Source organism: Malus domestica, chromosome 05 (genome assembly GCF_042453785.1).
Source record: "Malus domestica chromosome 05, GDT2T_hap1".
Lineage (NCBI taxonomy): Eukaryota > Viridiplantae > Streptophyta > Magnoliopsida > Rosales > Rosaceae > Malus > Malus domestica.
The window spans coordinates 30,659,313-30,681,218 of NC_091665.1; the positions used below are offsets into that span (position 1 = coordinate 30,659,313).

The window sequence follows — 21,906 nt, forward strand, 5'->3', positions numbered from 1 at the left end:
CAATTAGGTTTTTTGAGGAGACAAACTCTTGGGTGTCGACAGTTGTATATGACTGGCGAGAGGATCGAATTTTTCCTTAAATAGGCTAAACAGAAGTTTTATCTCTCATCACACGACAAGTTCCGTGACGAGAAGAATAACGTTGTTGCCCATAGGTAAGATTTTATCATCGGAATGGGAACTTACCATCACATTATATGGATCAAGCCACCTTGTATAATTTACCATCCCTCAATTTGATATTCATTCGAGTTCAAGGATATCCCCATTCATTTATTGTTTAGTAGGTTTTGGGTAGAGGAACCCAAACTTCCACAATACAATTTGCTTTTAGTGGACGTAGAAATAGCCCCATTTTGTAACTCAAATGGAATTGGGAAACACCATAGGCATTCCATCTCTTATGTTCTTTTTAGCACCCTCCTCATACAACACACTGCAGTCCTGGAAGCATGAATTCTTGGCAGGGCCGGTGTAAACGTCCATCGTCTCCCAGCCCTCTCACGTCTAATCGTTACTTCAGCTCCCATAAAAGGCGAACCCGACAGCACGAGGAGAATCTCACTAGTTAACAGACTCTTAATCTTTTGAGCCAGAAACAAAAAGTTCAAAAATGAATAAAACTGTCATTTAACTGCAGAAAAAAGGCCAGAATCTGATCCAAAAAACACCTTAAAATTATGTAGTAAGACTTGTATATATATTGTTTCTTTGTACAAACAAAAAATTGGTGGAGAGAGAAATAGCTCAGCCACCACACTACAAGAAAGTATGTGTACTCCAAATATCTATCTTCCTGCATAGATTGGCAGAAGAAACTAGACAAAGGAGAAAAGAAAAAAGAATGCACACCCACTTCCATGTATCTGCTTCCCCTTTCGACGGCGAGGATTTTACACTTGGAATGCCCAAATAAAAGAATGAATAAAGAATTTTACTGAAGGGGCATGGATATAAAACGGGGAAAGAAAAGGAAGAAAAAAGATTTACAAACAAATGCAATAGAATTTGAATTACTGTCCTACCTAGAGAAAACTAGGGAAAATCAATTCCAAGCTTCCTTAGCCTCGCTCATGTAAAAACTCAAAGGCAGGATGCTCAAGAAGTTCCTCTGCTGGTTGGACATCTGAAAACTCCTTCTCTTGCAGGGACGTAGAGAGGTCATCAACCGAGAAGGGGATGCTATATTAAGAAGCACGGATTAGTGACAATTCAAAGTGCCAGGCTTCACTGGGTAAATGGAAATTAAATAAAGCAAATAAACGTTCAATCGCTAGATAGTTTAGATTGCATCCCGTAGAAAGCATGGTTTCATTTTATGCATTGCTTTGCATGCATTCATGCAAGTTTATACGTGTATGGTCATTTTCCTTCACTCTCTGTCATACAAACTCTTCCAGTAATTAATTAACAGAGAACACATGAGAAAAAGAAAGCTCACCTGGAATTGTCATCCAACAAAAATGAGTTGCTGACAGCATTGTTCGAGTCCTCAGTCATAAGTACTCTCATACTGGAAATTACCTGTAAAATGATAAATATGGTGATTGTTAAGAATAAAAATCCCTGGACGATATGAATCCAAATACTGCTAACTAAAGAAGATATCGTCATAAACAAACTTACATCTGGAGATACACTTCGGGTGTTGTAGTTATCATCCCAATAGAGAGTACATATTCTGTACAGCTGTTGAACACTCAGGATCTGAAGAAATGAAGAATTAATATCAGAGAGAGATGAGAGAAAAAGTGTTGGTTGAGTGGGAGTGTGTCTTTGGAGAATAAGCTGGACCATTTGAGAGAGAGAGAGAGAGAGAGAGAGAGAGAGAGAGAGAGAGTGAGAGAGAAAGAGAGACTCACAGGGCACAGATCATTGGTGATTTCATCATATGAAATTCTGTACTTCTGATGTATGACCTGTTAGTCAATGTGAGTTAAAGATAAAATAAGTTCCATCGCCAATTATTTAATGAAATAAATTATAATGAGAGAGATATATCCTACAATATGGAGTTTACTAACAAAATGACAAATACACAAATATGTTTCGTTTGACACAAAGGGGGTTAAGCCTACCAGGAAACCAACTGCTTGTCTTATGTGCTTAAGTTCATCCCACGATGAGCCCGCATACTGGAATCCAGGGAGATGAAGCCAATGAAAGTCAGAAAATAAATAAGGATGAATTGAGCAATTTACTAACAAGGGGGAGAATCACCTCTTCTTTTGCTTGACAACACCACAGCTCCAATTCAGCCAATCCAGATTTCACATACTCCCCATTGCTGAATGTACAACATTCACGACGTAGAAGAAGACTGGAAAAGAATAACATGCTCCGGTATAAATGAACTTTTCGGCATAACCAATGAAACATCCAAGCAGAAAAAAGTACTTACCTATTAAACAGTTGAACATTAATATAGGAGAAAGTCTGAGTAAAGATCTCCTTGACAAGAACAGGAGGCACCTGAAACCCCAAAAAAAGAATTAAGATAGGAATAACACGAAGTAAAATGTATGGCATTAGCCAAAATTAGTATATAATAGTACAATAAGTTTCTTACAAAATTTTCTTTCAATGTGCTAAGGAAAGTGCTAAGGCTGTCAATAATGCTCAGCCAGTGACTCGCTGGAGAATCTTTCCCAAAGGACCGACCAGATCTTAGTACACCCTTTGACGCTCTTGGTGCCTGTATGACAGATGAAAAAACAAAGTTCAAAGTGAAGAAAACAAAAACAATTGGATAATGAAACCAATTTCAACAGAGACTCATTCAAAAATGTTTAGGAACAAGACAAAAAAAGTCAAAAACCACAAGAGATGAATTGGATTTATATCCGAAATTGTATCACAGCCACTGCACCTCTTGGTAGGACTAAGATTCTTTTTTTTCCAGTCAGACAAGAAGTCAAATAAATTCAGCGTACCTGGATACACAAAGAAAGCAATGGATTCAACTCTCTTTTCAAGTTGTCTCGAATAATGCCATATATTTTCTCCACATATGCTGTAAGCTGCTGCTTGAATAATAATGCTGGGTACTTGGCTTCCACTTGGCGTACTACATCAAGTGCAGGTGCAAGGTTTGCAGAAGAAGGGGATGAGCGAAAACCCTGCAATTTCAAAACCATATTATATAAACAGGAGTGAAATGTCCAAGAAATAATCAAAATAATAATGCATTCCAAACGAAATATAAAGCAAAAAGAACCAAAGAGAAAGTAGAAAAAAGATTATATTGAAGAATCTGGATACCATGGTCATCCTCCCAAAGAGAGATGTTGGAGCGGGTGGTTTCTTTGCACCAGCACCCTTCAGACTTCGTTGGAGTAAGAACAATAATGCAGATGTATTTGATAGCCAGTATGCCATGTGATCATTGTTGTCTTGGTTCTGGAATCAATAGACAGATTAATTGATTATGCATAATTTCTGTCATATTTCTCATTCTTAAAAGCATCAGATTTCAGTTTTGTTTTTCACTTCCTACAGAAAACCTTATACAAAGTAATGCAATTACCTCAATTTCGGAACCAATCATCTGGATGAGGCGATCAAACACACTAGTCCTTTCAGCCTCAAAAGATTTCCAGTGGAGAAGACACTTGTAGATGGTAATGGCCGCAACAGGCTTTCCTTGACTGAACCCAACGTTTTTCACGACACAATTGATAAGAGCATCAACACTCTCCTGTGGAAAAGGACCAGGCACAATGTTAAAAGAAGCCAACCTAATCAAAGGATGTTCGTATTAGTTAGAACATACATGTTGACGTTCAACAAGTGATCTCCTCAACTTGCTATCAGATTCAGTGCCAAACTTCTTCGGTGTTGCACTTTGTGGTTCCTGCAAAGACGCTTCTGTCAATTGCTAAAAAGATAGGGAGCGGATATATGAGGGGGAAAGATAAAAGAAGAGTGATAGCAACAGAGAAGAGAGAAGTAAAATTACATTGGCTCTGCTCTCTTTGCTCAAATGGTGACCATTTTCTACTCTCTGTGAAATAATAGCATAAATCAATAAAGAGGTGGGTGGGTGGGTGTGTGTGTGTGTGTGTAGAGAGACACAGAGAGAGAGAGAGAGAGAGAGAGAGAGAGAGCGAGAGAGGGAGGGAGGGAGGGAGGACAGGGAAACATAAGAGAGGAGTGCTACATGAGTTTCTGGAGTTGGTGGAATTGGTGGGTGCTCATGTGCCCTTTTAACAGGTGTACTTATTTGCTGTTGCCGAAGAATTTTGTTTTCAGACTCAATGTCAGCAAATTTCTCTTCAAGCCTGCGAATGAAAGTAACAATCACTATGAAATAAATAACTGGGAGAGAGAGAGAGTGAGCGAGAGAGTGATGACTGGTCGCAATTTGAACGATATTCAGACAAAAGAAGCTTACTCAAATAACCTTTGTATGTTCGTCTTTAACTTAATAATCTGTGATTCTGCCTCCAAAGCTTGCTTCAACCTTTCTTCACTCATTTTGTTTGCCTCTTCATATTTCTTTTCTGTTTCGTCAATTTTTATCTCCAGTGAATTCACTAAAGCCTGCAACATATTAATCAGCAAGACACACAAGTAAATAGGGATGCAAGGTTAAAATTTATCAGCAAATAGAAATGTCCGAGTTCATTTCCCCAAAGTTAGCGTACATTCTTGATGTATCAACTCTAAAATATCAAAGTACAGTCCTGGACAACAAATTCTATACTTTTGAGCCCTTTACCTTAAGTTGTTCATTTTCATTGGTTAGCTTCTCCATCAAGCCATGGTCAACAACTGGAACCTCCTGTATTACCGAGACTACTTTTTCTGCTCTTTTTAAGGCTTCACGCTCCTTCTCAAGCATCGCCTTCGTTTCCTTAAATTGAACTTGCATCTCTTGCAAAGCAGACTGTAGTTTTTCATTTTCTTGTGTTTTGGCTTCTTCCAAGTCGGCCTACAAGCAAGAGAACATAGCATTCAAATGAGAGACACAGGATAGCAAGAACCACCATCCCCAAAGTAGTTTTGCTCAAGAAGATGATGCAAAGAACAATCTAAGTTGTTGTATGCCTAGCCAAAACACCTGTATAACAACTTTACACGCATTTTAGTAAATTCATTATCATGCATACCCTTATGCGTTTCTCCAGCTGTAATCTCCATGTCAATTCTTCAACTTGCTTTTCTAATTTATTTTTGGCAGCTTGGAGAGCTCCCGTTTCCCTTGCAGCCTGCATAATATAACAATAATGAAATGAGACCCTCTAAGATTTAATTGCCAACAGTCGAAAGAACAAACTTAACTTCTCAGCTGCTACAGAAGGGAAACAAAATTAAAGAAACGTGACAAGAAATTTTATTTCGGTAGCACTTGGGAAAATTATCTGGCTCCAAACATTGTAGATTGATACATCTCCAAAAGATTCCATTCTTCAGTTAAAATGTCCAAACTTAAACCTAATAATGCATATGTCTCATTGAACAGACCTTGCTATGAAAGAAAACATAAAAAGAGAGCTTATTACCATCTTAAGCTTTCGTAGTTCCATACAAGCAACCTTTCCTCTCCAAGCACATTGTGTGGTAATTGCAGCTTTCTTTGTCTTCCTATAATGCAACCGTGCCAAGAACTTGCGAGTGTGACTCTACAATCATCAAAGAGAATCATTTAGGGAAAATATATGAAACATTAGATCTTTTTAGCCAGATAGCCAGATATAGCAATAGGAAGGCATGATAGACATTTAAAGTTTTAAATCACTCCTTGAAACATTTTGAAATTCAAAAAAGTGGTATTGGAATTTCATGCGTAACTTCCACATGGCTAAGAAAAACAAAATAAAAATAGAGCTGCATATTTTGTTTATAACATTGATCTATTTTATCATTTTACCTGGATGATAATTGCTGCTCTGGTCTGCCTTCTAAAGCGTAGCTCATTACGTGCAGTTAACCCTCGCATACCGGTCTGAATAGATACAGCAGAGCAATACAATTCTTTGTAAGCTTTCCTAGCAAGATACATGCGCAAATGCCTTTGGATCATCTGACTGGAAGCTTCTCTCCTCATGCCCTGATAGACATGTCGAGCAAGATGTCCTACAATTGACATGACCATAACATCACAGCAATAAGCCTCAAGGAATCAATAGACAAAAGTTCTTGAAAACTCAAATTAACATCTAATTAATCTACCTCTACAAGCAGCTTGGAGTCGTATTGCAGAAAGACGGAGCAAAATAAAACTTCTTTTAGCCAAATAAGAACGAACTTTCCTTTGAATAATACTAGCTGATCTTCCCAAGACCTCACTTCTACGAGCATCCAATTCCGCCATCTGACCAGCCCGAAGGAAGACCTTCGTTTTACCAATCTGAAAATATGAATAAGCTAGTAGGTTAGGTTTAGTTTGAGAGAACACTATTTTGCCTAGAGGATAATATAAATTAAATACATCATTCCGTCAAGGATTAAATTAAGACACCAACAGTACCCAAAAAAAATGTCCAACTTCTAAAGAGAGCATCACTGTATTAGAATTTCAAGCTGAGAAGCAAAATTGATTATTGGATCAGCATTTACCTGATAGCCTTCTAGGCCCACCTTCTCTAAAAGTTTCTTGCAAGCATTGACCTCATCAGTGCTAAAGTATAACATAAGCGGAAAGAAAAAAGGTTAGGAACTTCAATGATGTGACCAATCAAGATTTAAAACCCCCCAACCCATAACAAAAAGTATAAATACCTCCCATCCAGAACTTCGGGTGCAAGGAGGCCAAATCGGTCTACAAATTCAACAAAAGCTTTTCTAGTAGGATATCCAGCACAGCTTATCCTGATTGCTTCCATGACCCCCTGAATTCAGACCATGTATAAATGCCGGGAATCTTAATTACAACACTATCAGGAAAAAAACAACCTAAAGATATCAACATTCTCTTACCCCACAACGAAGTTGTTGCAGAACATTTTTGTTCTCAAAGATTGCTGGCTTAAGAACATTGTTGGGTTTTACACACCGAATATAATGTGGCTCCGTAGAACTGAGAGTTTCAAGCAATTGTTGCAGTTGTTGCTGCATAAAGTACAAATGAGGTGTTAATAACTCACAAAACTAAGAAAATATACAAATCATTTGCTTAAACAGAATTTAATAAAAAAAATAAAAAAAGATATCAGACCTTAAACCGAGAACCTATTGAAGAGAACTTTGACGACTTGGATGAATCCTCAACTAACGACGTAAACATGCCCGAGACAAAGGAACATGTAGAAGCACTCAAAAGCGCTTGATGCTCAGCAACCACATAGTCCTTGTTCTTGTCCAGAAACAATTCAGTTTGATAAGTGACCTGAAAGTTATATTAACCTTGTTACTTGGTACAGCTAAGACTAAACTCTATAACCACAAAATATTACATTAATCCCTAAAACTAGCAGTAACCGTAGAGGTCAGCAAACAAGTATACTTACATCACCAGCATAATGGCAAATTGTGAAGTCACTTTGTGACAATTTTGGTTTGGTGAAGCGCTTATGATTTTTGAATGTTTGATATAACTTCTGAGCAAATGTTTCATGTGTCGATCTTGGAAACATACTACAAAAAATAAGCCTCAGTTATCGCACCATAAAAGAGTATCAAAATAGTTTTTAAGCAATGGTAAGTCAAGGAAATCAACGTGACATAAAACGACAGGCTAATCCAAACTATTTCACTTACCAAGCTTCATCGAGAAGAGCAATTATGCCACCAGGTTTCTGAAATAAAACAGAGTTAAATTTAAAAACATCATAAGAACTCTAACACAAGAATCATCATAAAAATATGTGAATAATTATAACAACAAAAAACCAAATCAACACAAGTACTTGGACAGTACATTCACAAAAAATTTAAACTAAATATACATATAAATACATGGTGTTAAATAGCAACATAGAAAGAAATTACTGTATTCGAGTTAGACAGCACAAACCTTTTCAATCATATCTAGGATATCTTGGTTGTCAACAAATTCAATGTAACTCCAATCAATCTCTTCTTTTGTATATTCCTCTTGCTCCATTTTGAAAACGTGCTGCCCAAATAAAATAAGCAACATAAATTAGATGTACTGAATAAGTGCTGAAGATAGAGAAAATAGGGAGTCCATTGACCGACAAACCTGATTGAAATGTTGCTGAAGCTTCTCATTCGTCAAATTGATGCAAAATTGCTCAAAACTGCAAAATTCATAAGCAACCATGCATCAGGAGAAAGACCAAACAAGTTCTAATAAATGGATCATCACACTCTAATGAGCTGAAATGTAAATCATATTATCAATGCATCTTATGGATACTAGGACCATCATGTCTCTCTTACAAACTGTGAATTTTCCAACCAACCCTAGGCTGTCCGTAAAGAGTGGGAAGATCATATAAGTGGTACCTAATACGATAAATTTACAATACTCAATAGGATCTGGTTGAAATCTAGCGTGTGCAGTGGGGCACAGTGGACTGCTATATGATCATGAGAGCAATGACTTGATGAAGGGGGATACTTCTTCACTTGACGAAACTATTTCATGTCAATTATGTAAACAAAAGGAATACCAATGAAGCACCTGTTAGTTTTGAAACTCTCAAATCCATAAATGTCGAGAACTCCAATTAAGAACTTTGAGTCAGGGTCCTGACCAATTGAATTGTTAATCTTATCCACCAGCCTGCACAAACAAGGGAAATTACAGCGATACCAGCATAAGTAACCTCAGTTTCAACTATGGTTCCAAATGTTAAACGGTAAAACCAAGGAAAGACCATACTGCTATATCTTCAGTCAAGCTTTTTTTCGTATAGAAGCTTACCAATCAAACAATCTCGAGTACACAACTTTAGCCAAAGCATCTCTACTGACAGCTGCGGCTTCTGGATCCAGCCATTTTGTGATTGTTTCATCACGCGTAACAATAACACGTTTGCAAAGAGAATCTTCTAGCGCCTTCGCATCACACCTAAACAAAATTCATTGAAAGAAAAGGATGCATTTCATTAATTTATAGAATATGGAGAAGCAAACTTAATATAAGAGCACCAGTTTGTGTGTGACAATGTGTCGATGAAATTGCATAATTACATGAAAAGCTCAGCAGCAGTTTTTAGGTGGAACAAAGACTTGTTGTCCTTCGGCATGGACGAGTCCATTTCCTTTCCCTTTGCAAATTCAATGTTTCCGAGATGTAGAATTGCTGCCACAACTCGAAATATGGCATCCTAAATACAATTGCAAAGGTTAATTATAATTCAAGGCCACTTCTGAGAAGTCTTAACACTTGAAGGTACCCTCTATCATTAATACCTGTTCTTCAGTACTTATTCCAACAACCTCCATTGCCTTCCTTGTAGCAATGTATTCTTCGGCATCATCAAGCCCATCCAATTCAATACAATCTGATTGATTCAAATAGTGAAATGTTTTTGGGTGTCCCAATTTGAACCTTTGAACATCCTGGAGATGACAAAGAAAAGCCAATCCAAATTGTTAGAGAAGAAACCTTGAACTTTGCCTGAAAACATAGAGACTAAGGGTTTCTGCTTCTCCTTGAATTTAATTTCATATTAAGAGATTCATTTACCTCAGGTGGTGCAGCGCAAAGCATGTAGAAACAGTGATAGTTTCTTTCAGGACTGGACACCTGACAAACACGCGATCTTTCAAGCAAGTATGTTCTTATTGCAGCCCCGGAGATCCTCCCATTCTTATCAAACTGAAGCTCCACAAACTTACCAAAACGACTGCAGCAATCAAGACAGGCAAATAAAGTTATACCCAAATCGAGCATGTAGTAAACATAAAATTCAAGACGTGAAGAAACATTTTGAATAAAGACCCTCTCACCTGGAATTATTGTTTCTAACAGTCTTCGCATTCCCAAATGCTTCTAAAACAGGATTTGACTGAAAGTCAAGAGAAACCAAAACATATTAACATCATACAAAGAAAAAACAGAGATAAGAAAGTAAATAGTTGTGGACCATAAATTGTATCAAATCTTATGACTTCTCATATCTGTTTGCAACTTAAACTGAGGTTCTAAATCCTTGGTACCTCCAAGACTTGCTGCTCAACACTCCTCCCTTCAGCAGCAGCTTTCCCTCCCATGTAGGCAAGATAGCGCATAAGCAGTTTGGTGCTTTCTGTTTTACCAGCCCCACTCTCACCACTAACCAATATTGACTGACTTATTCCGTCATTAATCATAAGTCTGTAACCAACCAAACCAATGGAACCTTACACCACTGGACAAGAAGAGATCACATAAATAAACAAATAAGCAGTGAGAATGTGAAAATGTACCTATATGCTGCGTCTGCAACAGCAAACGGGTGTGGGCTTAGTTCACCGAAATCAGCCCCTTTATATTGTTCCATCATATGGCTATCATACAGATGAGGTAGTCTACAAAAAGGGTTCACAGCAATCAAAATGCTCCCTGTGTACGTCTGGAAGCAGCATTTAGTACATCAGATCATTGGCTTTCATATACTAAAAGTTAAAATTAAAAGCACACTCACATACGCAAGAAGATGGAAGAACATATTTAATTTAGTCAATACTTACATATATTTCATTGATATCATATCTTGACCGTAAATTATCTAGGACACCTGGTTCATGCAAATAAGCCAGCTTGGTCATATCATCCACTCCACAGGGTGGGGCCTCAGCATCTTTAGGATAGACATTTGAGGCTTTAACGACAACCTACGAGAAATAGGGAAAGCAAGGAAGATCCACAGAACTATCAGAACAGGCTAAATGATTCAACATTGAACATAATTACAGAGGTCGGGATGCACAAATTCGTAGTAAACAAAAATAAAATGCACCCACCGTCTTTCCTGAAGTGCAGAGAACCTTGTAGTTTTCACCTTTAATCTCCACAATTTCACCATTGAGCCAAGCTTCTTCAGGATCCTCGATCCAAACAAGAGATCCAACCACAAGACTAATAGCAGCAGCCTAGAGTATAGAGTCCCAATAGTTAATATACCCAGTGGATTATTAGAACAAGAATTTATTGTAACGACAACAACACATAGTGTATCCGAAAGATTTTCTTTTAATTTTTAAAACAAAGGAACTCAACAGAATTAAGCAGAAGAGTCAGCATATGTGCAATTGAGAAAAACAAAAAAAAAGGAGTGATCCAATCCAAAATGAAGAAGATGAAGAAAATAATGCATTCTCTGATGATTGATAAAAAAAAATAGTTAACCACTCAAACGGGAAAAGAGTGTCAGCGGTTTAAATGAGCTGACTGATAAATAAGCTAGATTCAGCATGAGTTAAGCTGAATAATGAACCTTTTGAAGTTCAACTCAACTCAAAATTATTGGCAACTCAAAAACAACCACATCGTTACCAGTTTCACTTCCAAGACTCTATATTCCTACTGCCAAACAAATCTAACTGATGTTCAGTGACTGATTTAGGCATGCCCGTGAAATCTGCAGCCTGAATACTAGTACATATTGCATACGGGAGCTGAACCAATGAGTCATTGCCAGGGCAACCCCAGAAACTGACATCCAAATTACTGATTACATTGAGTTACAGAGTCTCCCTCTAGTCAAATAAATTCCTAGACCCTAAACAGTGTTGCCAATATGTCAATGCTACTAAGAAGAAGCTCGAAACAGTTGCTCACTGAATACAGTCGGGCATTTCAGTTCAAATCACATTGAGTTATAAAGTCTCATTCCTGTCAATTAAATTCCGAAACTTTAAGCAACGTTGCCAATACGTTTATGCTGCCGAAGACAAAGCTCGAAGCGGTTGCTCACTAAATCCGGACGGGCATTTCAACATGACAGCATAAGTAAACAAATCCTAATGACATTCATCTAGACCAAATGACACAAAACATAAAACAACGAAAGCAAATCAAATCTCTGTTCTGCTCCAAACCAAACACAGATCAGTCCACAAGCAAGAAAACCAAACACAACCATGAAATCATCAACAAATTCCAATCTTTAAACACAACCTACATACAATAACAAAATCACAGAACTCCAAACCAATAAACTATCCAAAAAAAATCAACAGAAATATAAATAAAATATATAAAAATACCATTTTTACAGATAAACTGATCAGATCAGGGACTTGGGTTTGCTTCTGGATCTACTCCCAGCCCTTCCCACAGAAACAATCCAATTCCAGCAACCACAAAACCTTCCAACTTCTCCTCCTTCCACTACAATTTTTGCCGATATTTCTTTCCAAAAAATAATTTAATCAAAAATATTGAATGACAAATGAGAAGCTTAAACCCCTCCAACAAATCCAAATAACTTGCAGAAGAGATTAAGCCCCCCTCTGTTTTTTTCCAACTAGATTTTCTTGCTCTTGTTTTTTTCTGTTCTGGCGACTTTGGTTTTTATTTTTTCGGGACTCCGTAAAGGTTTATTAACATAATTTTGTTCCAATTAACGATTTAATTAACAAAATAAAACGCCTATTAACTTCCTGAGTTTCCGAAACTACCCTTGGATCTTGACGGTAATTACGCAATTTTAAGACACGGTCCCGCTGGAGTTCACACGGGACTTGTCTGAAAACCTTGACCTTTTAATCGAATCCCGGACGCGGTAAACTCTCTCTATTTTGTCAACTTTTTTTCGTACTTAGACGTCAAATGCTTTGCAAAGGAACCCGGCTTCTCTGCCCTTCCACTTCCCGTACATTCTTATTCTCTCTTATTTTATACAGTCACGGTTAAGTTACGTTACATTTTATATATATATTTTTTTAGAGATAATAAAACAAAAAACAATAGTAATATAAAATGTTGATGTGGTTTAACCATGATTGCACAAATAGGAGGAGATGGGAGTGTATGGAAAGCGGGAGGGCAGAGAAGCTAGGTCATTGTAAAGGCTGGGAGTAGTGATATTGAACGCTTTCACTCGCGAATGTTAATCATCTGCTTTATCGTAATTTTATTGGTAACATAAATGTTAAAGAATTTATAAATATTTTAAGATTTAACATTAGTAAAAAAATTTTTTTTTTTTAAACTCACAGCGTCACACAGGCCATGCACGACATAAAAATGGTGCAAATGATTTGTATTTGGTAGAATCAATTTTCATTTACAATTAATCACTTTACAAAAAAATACAGTGTATCATTCATATACATGGCATGACTTTGTAAGGAAATGTTATGATGAATATTGCTATTTTTGGTAGGACAAATATTTTAATTCATTAAATCCTAAAATTTACGAAAGGTTGTTATTTTTTCTATATTTTCTCCCCATCCCTACATCAAATTTACATTTGTTTGGCTAGCATTTAAATGCTAATACTATTTGTTTTGCGTTATCTTCTCAATTTCAAGCACAAATAAAAGGGACACTATATTTTTTTTTAACAAACGATATTATTTACACTAAGGAGAAGGGGATATGTTTAACTTCATAAGACCATCTCCAACCCTTGGGCTAAAAGCCAAATTTTTTAGCCCGGAAAATTTGGCTTTTAGCCCAGAAACATCTTTTCTGCTCCAACCCTTCTGGCCTAAAATTTTAGCCCGGAATTATTAAAGAATGAATTTAGGCTAATTTTTTTCTTAAATCAATATTTTTTTAAAAAAATAAATATGTAGATTATTGTAAATTAATTTTATGAACATTTTAATCTAAAAAAATTTAAATTCCGATAAATATTGAAAAATCATTAAATTCCGATAAATATTGGGTAAATTTTGTGTTAAATAAATTTATTTAATTATTTTAGCCGTTGGATTTAAATTTGGGCCGTTAGATCTTTTTTTTTACCGTTAGATTTGAGTATATTCAATCTCAACCGTTGGATTCAATGTATTTTAAAATAATATATTTTTTAAAAATAAAGTTTGAATCTGGACCATTGGATCAACCAACGGTCCTTAAATCCTGCCCGTTGGATTTCGAAAAGAGCCGTTGGGGCTCTGAAGCGTGGCCGACAGGGCCTGACGGTGGGACCCCCTCTTGTCGGGCTTCGGTTGCACGTTCTGGGCGTGGGGCGCGTGCGCGAGTCCACGGGCCGAGAGTGGCCCAAAACTTGGCGAGTCCACGCGGCTGGGGGGGGGGGAATTTGGGGGGGAATTTGGCCCAACTTTAGCATTCCCCTTTTAGCCCAATATTTTAGCTTGGGTTGGGGGGTGTTTGGGGGGAATTTTGGGCTAAATATTTGGCATTTAGCCCAGGATTGGAGTAGGTCTAATGGGCTATCAATAATATGGTTCAAATTGATCTTTAACGAGAATTAAAGCTAAGAAGTGAAAATAAATACTAACTAGATCGTAATACTAATCGGCAATCATATTTGTATTTTACTTTGTCATAGTACAGTTTTATAGGTTTATTTAAGTTTTATAATACTAAAAAACAAACTTGCTATGCTTCTTCTTGATAATTTTTAGGTTAGACGTAGTGATTTCTAAGGCTTCGACAAAGAATACAAATATTGTTACCGATTAGACTCATCGGTTTATCTATTTATGATATAGCTCATTAGCTGAAACATTTTTCGTTGTGATCAGGTCAGATATAGAAGATTTGTGAATCAACAATAAATATAAAATTTGTATCGTCACCAAATGATATGGTGGTCCTTGGTTGAATTTAAAAAAAAAATCAATAAAGAATATAACCAACTATTAACCGTCACATCATATGATCTATAAAATGTCAAAAAAACGTAGTTTTCAAGCATTTTCCATGAACTTATGATATAAGGAACTACACCAAAATCTAGATCATGAGAGAGGGCACACAATTTTTTTTTTTTAACGTATGATAATATTTATATTAAGGGAAATGAGGTGGGCTTAACCTCACAATGGACTATTAAGGATGTGATTTAAATTAATTTTTAAAGAGAATCGAACTTAAGATCTCTCATTTACAAATAAATAATAATACCACTAGACCATAGACCATAGTAGTAAGTGGCCGCGAATGCATGAATGTCCGTTGAAATATAGAAGGCTAGCTTCGTAATAATAACTCAGTTTTGTGGGTAGTTATGGGAGGGGACAAATATACTAAGCTACACGCGGGATCAACAGCACAGCACACAACAGATGGAAACTGCTAAACCTAGTCAAATGGCTAAAGTCCCAAGTTACTTGAGGACTCCCAATAAAAAGGAGCCACGTGGCTTTGAAGTCACCACGCGCCTTATTATTGTTTCTGTTTGTCAAACTACAGCCAAACCTCTATAAATTAATAGCATTAGCATCGGGACCAACAAAATCTATTAATTTAAAGAAATATTAAATAATCGATAAATCATTAATTTATTAATTAATTAAATAGATGGTGTTACATGTTTAAGATGATGAAGTCGAAGAATGATAGTTCTACTATAGAGCCCGTTTAGCAAAAAGAAGCTCTCAATGCTGTGATGATGTTGATTAATTTTTTGTTGAATATCACACCATCACTTTTCATCATGTTAGAAAGTTAGAGATTATATCTAAAGTGACATCAATTTTAAGAAGAAATAAATAATGATTGAGTCATATTTTATAAAGGCTTTATAGTCGAATCATAAACACTATGTATCAGGAAATTATTAATTTATATATTACGTGGGACTTATATGTTTTTTTTATTGTATTATCTTCTAAGTTTGGCAAATTATTAATTTAACAATAGTCAACTAAATCTTTCTCATTCTTCGTTTCACCAACGCAAAACCCTAGCCGTTATCTATAGAATAAAATCTAAGGGAAAATTTCCTCAGTCGTCGACCCTTGCAATTGGCTTTGGGGTTGGCGACAATCTTCCTTGGTATCTTCCTTCTATTTTCTTTCGCGTTTTTTTTTCTAGTTGTGGTCACTCCTTCACTAGGGCGAGTAGAGTTTTCGTGATTGTTGTCGCACTCTCGCTTTATCGAGGACCTTTGTGATGGCTATGGGTTACAAATCAAACTCAAATATTTAAGTTGCGACTATTGATCATAGTTAAGGTTGATTTTTGTTTTTTTTTCTTTTGTTGGTTTGTGTTCATGGCAAATGATTGTGAGGAAGAAGCTCAATATTCATTGGAGGTAACTTGTAGCAGTGCTTTTTTGCTAACAACGTCATCAAAGGTGGTGTAGTCTTTTCCTTGTGATTTTATTAAGGTGGTTCTACGACTCACAAGGTTGTTATATTTCTTATTAGTTAGATATGGGTTTCCATGGTGGTTGAAAATTATATTGCATTTATGAGTTTGTAATTGTAAATTTGTGTGATATTTTTTGGAGTATGTGACCTCTTTGTTACATTTTACATGTTTGTCATACCTACATTCTTAATGCTTTCTTAATAAATTCTTTTTACTTTAAAAAAAAATTAGCACATCATCGTCAAGTTGGGAATGGCAAAAAATATTATTAAATTATTAATTTATCAAGAATTAAATTATCAAGATTCTATTATACTTCTTATTTCTGTTGATTAGACTAATACTTTTCCTATTCAGGTTTTTATTGTCCTATAATAACATATGAAAGAGAGCAGGATATTCTAAGGACGATAAAAATCAAATTACTCATTTAATACTACAATTTATTGTTATTATTCCTTACTTATAAGTAAGATGTCTCAGATTCAATTATCGTCAACAGAAAATTTGAACCACATTATTATTACTAGCCTAATATAAGGCTTAGTTGATTACTCCACTCATTTATTGTAGATAATATCGTTGGTTAAAAAAAATTAGAAAATAAAGACAATCAACCCGAGCGCGTGCAAAAGTGAGCGTGGGTTTGAATTTTCCGTGTTAAGGCACTCGTGAGCACGCTCTTGGGCACGTGTTGACACCATCAAACATATGAGTCTTGAGGACGTGCAAAACGAAAAATGTCAACATCTAATGGGGTCAAGAAGCTAACGGTGCAGACCAGGGACCCACATGCGGTGCAATCACAGCCGTTGCTACAGTTTTGTTGAAGAAAGTGGACGATAAAGACCGCCTTGACACACAGGATCAATTAGAAGATTGCGGAATTGGATCCTCTTCAGAGCACAAGTTCAAGATCTTCCTGATCAGCTCACGTGAGCTGTTGGATTAAAATTTAACGACTACAATTATTATAATTTTTAAAAAAATATTCTATTTGTAATCGTTTGATCAAAATTCAATGATTTACGTGGACTGATCAACAGGATCTTGAGCTTGTGCTCAGGAGAGGATCCAATTTCGAAGATTGCAATCAAAATCCACACTTTATACTGATTTGCTTTATTTCCTTTCTGTGAAAATGGGCGATAACTAATTCGGCTTTTTTTTTTTTTTTTTTTTTTTTTTTTTTGCAGATGGCGTTATAATGCAATGACAGGATCATATAAATGCATTTTAGGACGGGTTTAATTTTCATCAATTTTTACAATTAACTATTTAACTTACTATCACTATTGTTTCTAAAATGATAAAATTATACTTCTTGTGTACTCTCAATTTGTTTTTGAAAAATTGACTAACTGACTAATCTAATTTACAAAAAGATAAGTTCAAATTCAAATGCAAAGAAAGAAACACACTACTCAATTGATGTTACATCACTTTTATTTTTATAAATTAGCATTAATTTATAAGAGGTCCAAAAAGTGGAGAAATATTTCATTGTGACCAGAACACGAGTGGTACACCACATATTTTTATATAAGTGGTGAGGGATTTTAATTTTTAAATTATTAACATTTTAAAACACATATCCCACCATTTGTATAGTAACACGTGGTGTACCATCCCGTCTACTGATCACATTGAAAAATCTCTACAGAAAGTGAAAGGAAAAGCAAAATATTGGAATTGGAAAGGTAATAACGTAACTTCACTAAATCGAGATAGTTTAATGACACATTACCTTTGCAAGCAACACGTTGCAACTTTTTCACTTCACCATAATGTAATCCCTTGAATAAATTACCTAATTAAGTTGGTGGGAAAACAATACGTACATAAACATACAACTACTAGCTTTTATATAACGTAGATTTTATACAATTCAAAGCACATCTTTATATCCAGATCCTTGTAAGATTAACTAACTAACTAACATGACAGCGCCAAAAGTTGGACCAAAAGCTGATTAACAATAATTAAACATTTAATTAGATCAATATCAAAATCTTAAAAACTTGGAGGTGGAGAAAAGTTTGTGATAAAATGTGAGTAGGAAGGAACAATGCATTTCAACTTTTCCCTGCTAAATAATGAGCTGCTCAAAATTCCGGATAAAATTCATTAAATTTCTTATGTGAGTTGATTAAGAATTTGGGACAAGTTTAAGCTCAATTTTTGGGGATATTAGGGGGAAAAGAAGAGAAAAATTATTAACAGGACTAACTCTATATCGATCCTACCCCGATGCCATTTTGGTACAGACGTGAGCATGCGCTGTGACTAGTTGGCTGCGTTGTAAGCAGGCAGATAAGACTCCAGAATCAACTGTGCCGGAGAAGGTGACTGTATCTGAACGATCAAATATGTGAACTTCCATTGCTTGTCTGTTCCGTCTTTGAACATCTCCGCAAATACTTTCCCGGCTCCATGCGGCCCACGAACATGAAAGTTTACCTGCGCTCAATTGGTAGAAGCACAAGTTAAAAAAAAAATTTAGGCTAAATGGTGAGAGGTCATTTGCATCAATGACAAAATTCAAAATGAGGGTCTGGGAATCAATTTGTATTGCAAATAACGTGGTGAAGTTGACGATAAGAAATCACCTCTACATGCTCTACGCCTTCTTCATCGTGCCATATTCTGTTGGGAATGCGTTGGCGAGCAGCACGATTTCTACTTTCTTGACCGTATCCAGTAATAGGATATCCGACCCTCATCCTAACCTGATAAAAAAGGCAAATCAAGGTCATTTAAGCCACAATATCGGCAACACAATGTTCACAAACAAACACACGAAGAGGATTATGCGTAATATTGACCAGTATTTAATTCAGAAAAGGCTCATAAATCCCATGAAGTGCATAAAAAATACGGGTTTCTCTCCCCAAGCAATTGTAGTCCTATATGCAATTGTAGCTAGTATATCTATGGATGATCATACATTTAATTTATACGTTGATAGCCTTAATTATGTAGCTCTTGAATTTTCCAGTGTTGGACATGAAAAAAACTGCCACCCATATTACAAATTTACAAATATTTTCATGGTTCACTGCCAATGCACAGATAAATAAAGTCCCAACCCCTTTCAGGAAATCACGGTTCCAGGATAAAGAGAAATTATTTACCCCACACTTCTTTTAGAGAAACAATAATGACATACTAACCTGTGCATCATCTTGAATCCTTTTAAGAGCCTTGTTAAAGATCTTGTACCTGCCAAGGACCATGTCGTCATCATAGAGTAATACCGAATAATTCAATTTTTCAATTTACGACAGAATCAAATATCATATCTAGAAAATTAACATAAAGTTTTTTTGTCTCCTTACTCTTTTGGTTCAAAAATAAGCTCCTTGAAAACAGCATATCCTGCCGCAACAGCAACTCCAAGCCCTGCAAGAATGACAAGACTGTAGGAAGCTCCCTCTACAAATGTCACAGGCTTTTCTGGGATGTTGTATGTAGGAGCATCAAAAGGATCCTCTACAGTAGATACGTCTTTCTTATTCTGGAAAAAGAAATGGTTGAAGAATTAAGAAACCAAAAGTTGAGTTTGAGTATCAAGTGAAAAGCAAGTTTAGCAATCTCAAGCACAGACGGTCTTGAGGAAGTAAGTTGATACAGAAAATCATAATGTTTCCATCTAACACAGTTATTGAGATGCCTAGAAAATCCCTTGACCTCTTCAACCTAATAATTTGTATTCATTGAAGCAAGTGATAGCTTCAGATCACGCACATAGACCATGGATCAAACCAAACAAGAATGATGTTTGACTATGTTAAATCACCCGGCCACAAACATGCGGACATAACACACATGTAAATTTAAATAAAAAATCAGTTCAAACTCAAACCTCAGATGAACTTTGTTGTTGTTTCCGTGTAGCTTTTGATGAAAAGGATCTGCTAAAGAGTGGAATGGTGGTACTCTCTCCATAGTTTCTTGTAAGTTGTGACTGTTGCCAAGAAGCATGCATAAACGCTTTGGCGGGATTCCTTCCATATAGAACAGGAATTCCTGGAAGATGATTGTATAAAACTCAACTGCAAATAATAAACTACTAGATAATGCAAAACAATATGATCTTTCCCTACTCCCCACAAGTGGAGTGTATCATTACACCTCAGACTTAAATACGAATGCAAACTTTTGGCACCAAATTCTTCCTGGTTTTTATCCATAAACTATATAGCATACATATACGTCCAGACCCTAGAAAGTTTAACTAATGAACTTTTCCTGTCCAAGCTGTATATTCAAAGCTAAAAACTAAGATAAGATTTAATGATTACAGGTATATCATATGAATACTCTAAATGAAGTCATTTAACAGAAGGCTTGATCGACTGAAAAAAAGTCATCCACTTTAAGCATCTCTTTCACATCCCATAGTTGAACAAAAACTATCTACGACAGAAAGCGAAAAAGAAGCCACCAGAGATTATTTTGCTTAAACTAACCAACAGAAGAAAGTTGAAATACTTATTCTAAGCACAAGACTACTTATCAACTATATGAATTGGAAACACAGTCACCAACCATTAGCTCCGGCCACGCCCTGCATAATTACGAGAAAACAAACATCAGCGTGCAATGTGCGAAAGAAACAGAATAGTAAAACCAATATCATACAATTACCTCACCCTGGACAAATGGCTTCCAGGAGCAGCAGATTGACTTGCAAAACCTGATCTCACTACTGCCAGCAACTGCATCACAATCAAACAGTAACTCAGCAAACAAATGTGAACCCTTTAGAGTAAAACAGAAATGCAAATCAATCAAATCATACAAAAAAACCTGATCAGCCTTGACCTCCTCTGTGTGGAAAGCCCTCTGCCCCCACAATCTCATCCTGGGCAAAACCCTAATCAAATCTACTTGATTTTTCCTCCATAAGTCCATAGCACACTTGTACGACCCTAATAAACCAACATAATTGCCGCTACTAAGTCAGATAAAGATAAACCCTTTGAAGAACACCACTAAAAACATTAAAAAAATAGAAAAAGAAGGAACTTTATGTCCTGTTTGGATGCCAAGAAAATGCGTAAGAAAAATCGGAAAACGAAGCATACCCATTACGGTTATTGCTGGTTCAGTCTGGTCTCTCGAGGGTTGATGCCCTGAAGCCCTTTGTTCAGCTTCTTGTTCTGCTCAATCGTCTAAAACCCTCACAGGCGCAAGGGGGATTTGGTATGGATCCGTCATAACGGGTCGGGTTAATTAGATTAGAAATTCAAGTCGAGTTGAGTGGGTTAGAAGAAGCCCAGAATTGAGTTAGTGGGCTCACTTTTCTTTAACGGGCCTCAAAATGTGGGAGTTCATTGGACCAACCATGCCTTAAAATGTTCTTTGTTTGCTTAGGAGGATAAATTTTCAAGAGTGGTTCCTAGGACACTCTTTTTTTACTAGCCTTCATGAACGAGTTCACGCGTGTGCAAAAGACATTTTTTTTTTAATCATGGCATGCTACGCACGACTTACACGTTTTAAATGTATTTATATACGTGAATTGACAAAAAAGAAAGTCAAATATTTGAAGTAAATGAATAATCTTAGGTCATGCTAGAAAAAATCTCCCAAAGTATCTGAATTCACATAATAAAATGGGTCTTTCAATTTCCATTTACATTCTATTGAATTTACATTAAGAATAGAGAAAAAAAATATTTAATAAACAACTGATTGAATCACATTATTGATAGCCCATTGTGAGGCTAAGCCCATCCATCTCCCCCTTAGTGTAGATAATATTG

At 36.2% G+C, this 21,906-nt stretch overlaps 2 protein-coding genes across 4 annotated transcripts; both read right to left on the minus strand.

Moving 5' to 3' along the window:
• Nucleotides 1-656: 656 nt before the first annotated feature.
• LOC103428015 (myosin-6-like) lies at nucleotides 657-12,460 on the minus strand. 3 transcript variants are annotated; one of them, XM_008366107.4, is made up of 40 exons: nucleotides 12,106-12,443; nucleotides 10,861-10,989; nucleotides 10,588-10,731; nucleotides 10,324-10,469; nucleotides 10,075-10,231; nucleotides 9,865-9,923; nucleotides 9,602-9,761; nucleotides 9,325-9,474; nucleotides 9,103-9,239; nucleotides 8,834-8,980; nucleotides 8,591-8,692; nucleotides 8,147-8,204; nucleotides 7,958-8,059; nucleotides 7,702-7,739; nucleotides 7,452-7,578; nucleotides 7,160-7,330; nucleotides 6,922-7,053; nucleotides 6,724-6,833; nucleotides 6,562-6,622; nucleotides 6,175-6,352; nucleotides 5,873-6,078; nucleotides 5,505-5,624; nucleotides 5,112-5,210; nucleotides 4,721-4,933; nucleotides 4,394-4,542; nucleotides 4,160-4,280; nucleotides 3,959-4,003; nucleotides 3,773-3,853; nucleotides 3,527-3,697; nucleotides 3,262-3,399; nucleotides 2,934-3,119; nucleotides 2,570-2,695; nucleotides 2,402-2,472; nucleotides 2,221-2,320; nucleotides 2,079-2,135; nucleotides 1,863-1,919; nucleotides 1,627-1,707; nucleotides 1,442-1,524; nucleotides 1,026-1,182; nucleotides 657-898 (listed from the first exon to the last, which is right to left on the minus strand). In XM_008366107.4, exons 1-39 carry the CDS (start codon nucleotides 12,106-12,108, stop codon nucleotides 1,062-1,064), a joined length of 4,536 nt encoding a protein of 1,511 aa, XP_008364329.2. In that variant the 5' UTR covers nucleotides 12,109-12,443; the 3' UTR covers nucleotides 657-898; nucleotides 1,026-1,061. The 3 variants fall into 3 exon arrangements, with proteins under 3 accessions (XP_008364329.2, XP_008364330.2, XP_008364328.2); XM_008366108.4 differs by having other exon boundaries at nucleotides 657-1,182; nucleotides 4,403-4,542; nucleotides 12,106-12,460; XM_008366106.4 differs by having other exon boundaries at nucleotides 657-1,182.
• A 5,786-nt stretch (nucleotides 12,461-18,246) lies between these two features.
• Nucleotides 18,247-21,364, minus strand: LOC103419941 (probable mitochondrial import inner membrane translocase subunit TIM21). The gene is made up of 9 exons (XM_029102555.2): nucleotides 21,226-21,364; nucleotides 20,948-21,069; nucleotides 20,791-20,856; nucleotides 20,687-20,705; nucleotides 20,001-20,164; nucleotides 19,474-19,652; nucleotides 19,309-19,357; nucleotides 18,745-18,864; nucleotides 18,247-18,595 (listed from the first exon to the last, which is right to left on the minus strand). Exons 1-9 carry the CDS (start codon nucleotides 21,227-21,229, stop codon nucleotides 18,422-18,424), a joined length of 897 nt encoding a protein of 298 aa, XP_028958388.1. The 5' UTR covers nucleotides 21,230-21,364; the 3' UTR covers nucleotides 18,247-18,421.
• Between the last annotated feature and the right edge of the window lie 542 nt (nucleotides 21,365-21,906).

Excerpts from the sequence above, each read along its gene's own strand:
- LOC103419941 (XM_029102555.2), bottom strand. Across the intron at positions 20,857-20,947 it reads AGGAGGTCAAGGCTGATCAG|TTGCTGGCAGTAGTGAGATC; the intron begins GTTTTTTTGTAT and ends ATTGTGATGCAG. Across the intron at positions 19,653-20,000 it reads AACAACAAAGTTCATCTGAG|AATAAGAAAGACGTATCTAC; the intron begins GTTTGAGTTTGA and ends TTCTTTTTCCAG.
- LOC103428015 (XM_008366107.4), bottom strand. Across the intron at positions 7,740-7,957 it reads TCCTAGATATGATTGAAAAG|AAACCTGGTGGCATAATTGC; the intron begins GTTTGTGCTGTC and ends GTTTTATTTCAG. Across the intron at positions 1,183-1,441 it reads TTGTTGGATGACAATTCCAG|CATCCCCTTCTCGGTTGATG; the intron begins GTGAGCTTTCTT and ends TTCTTAATATAG.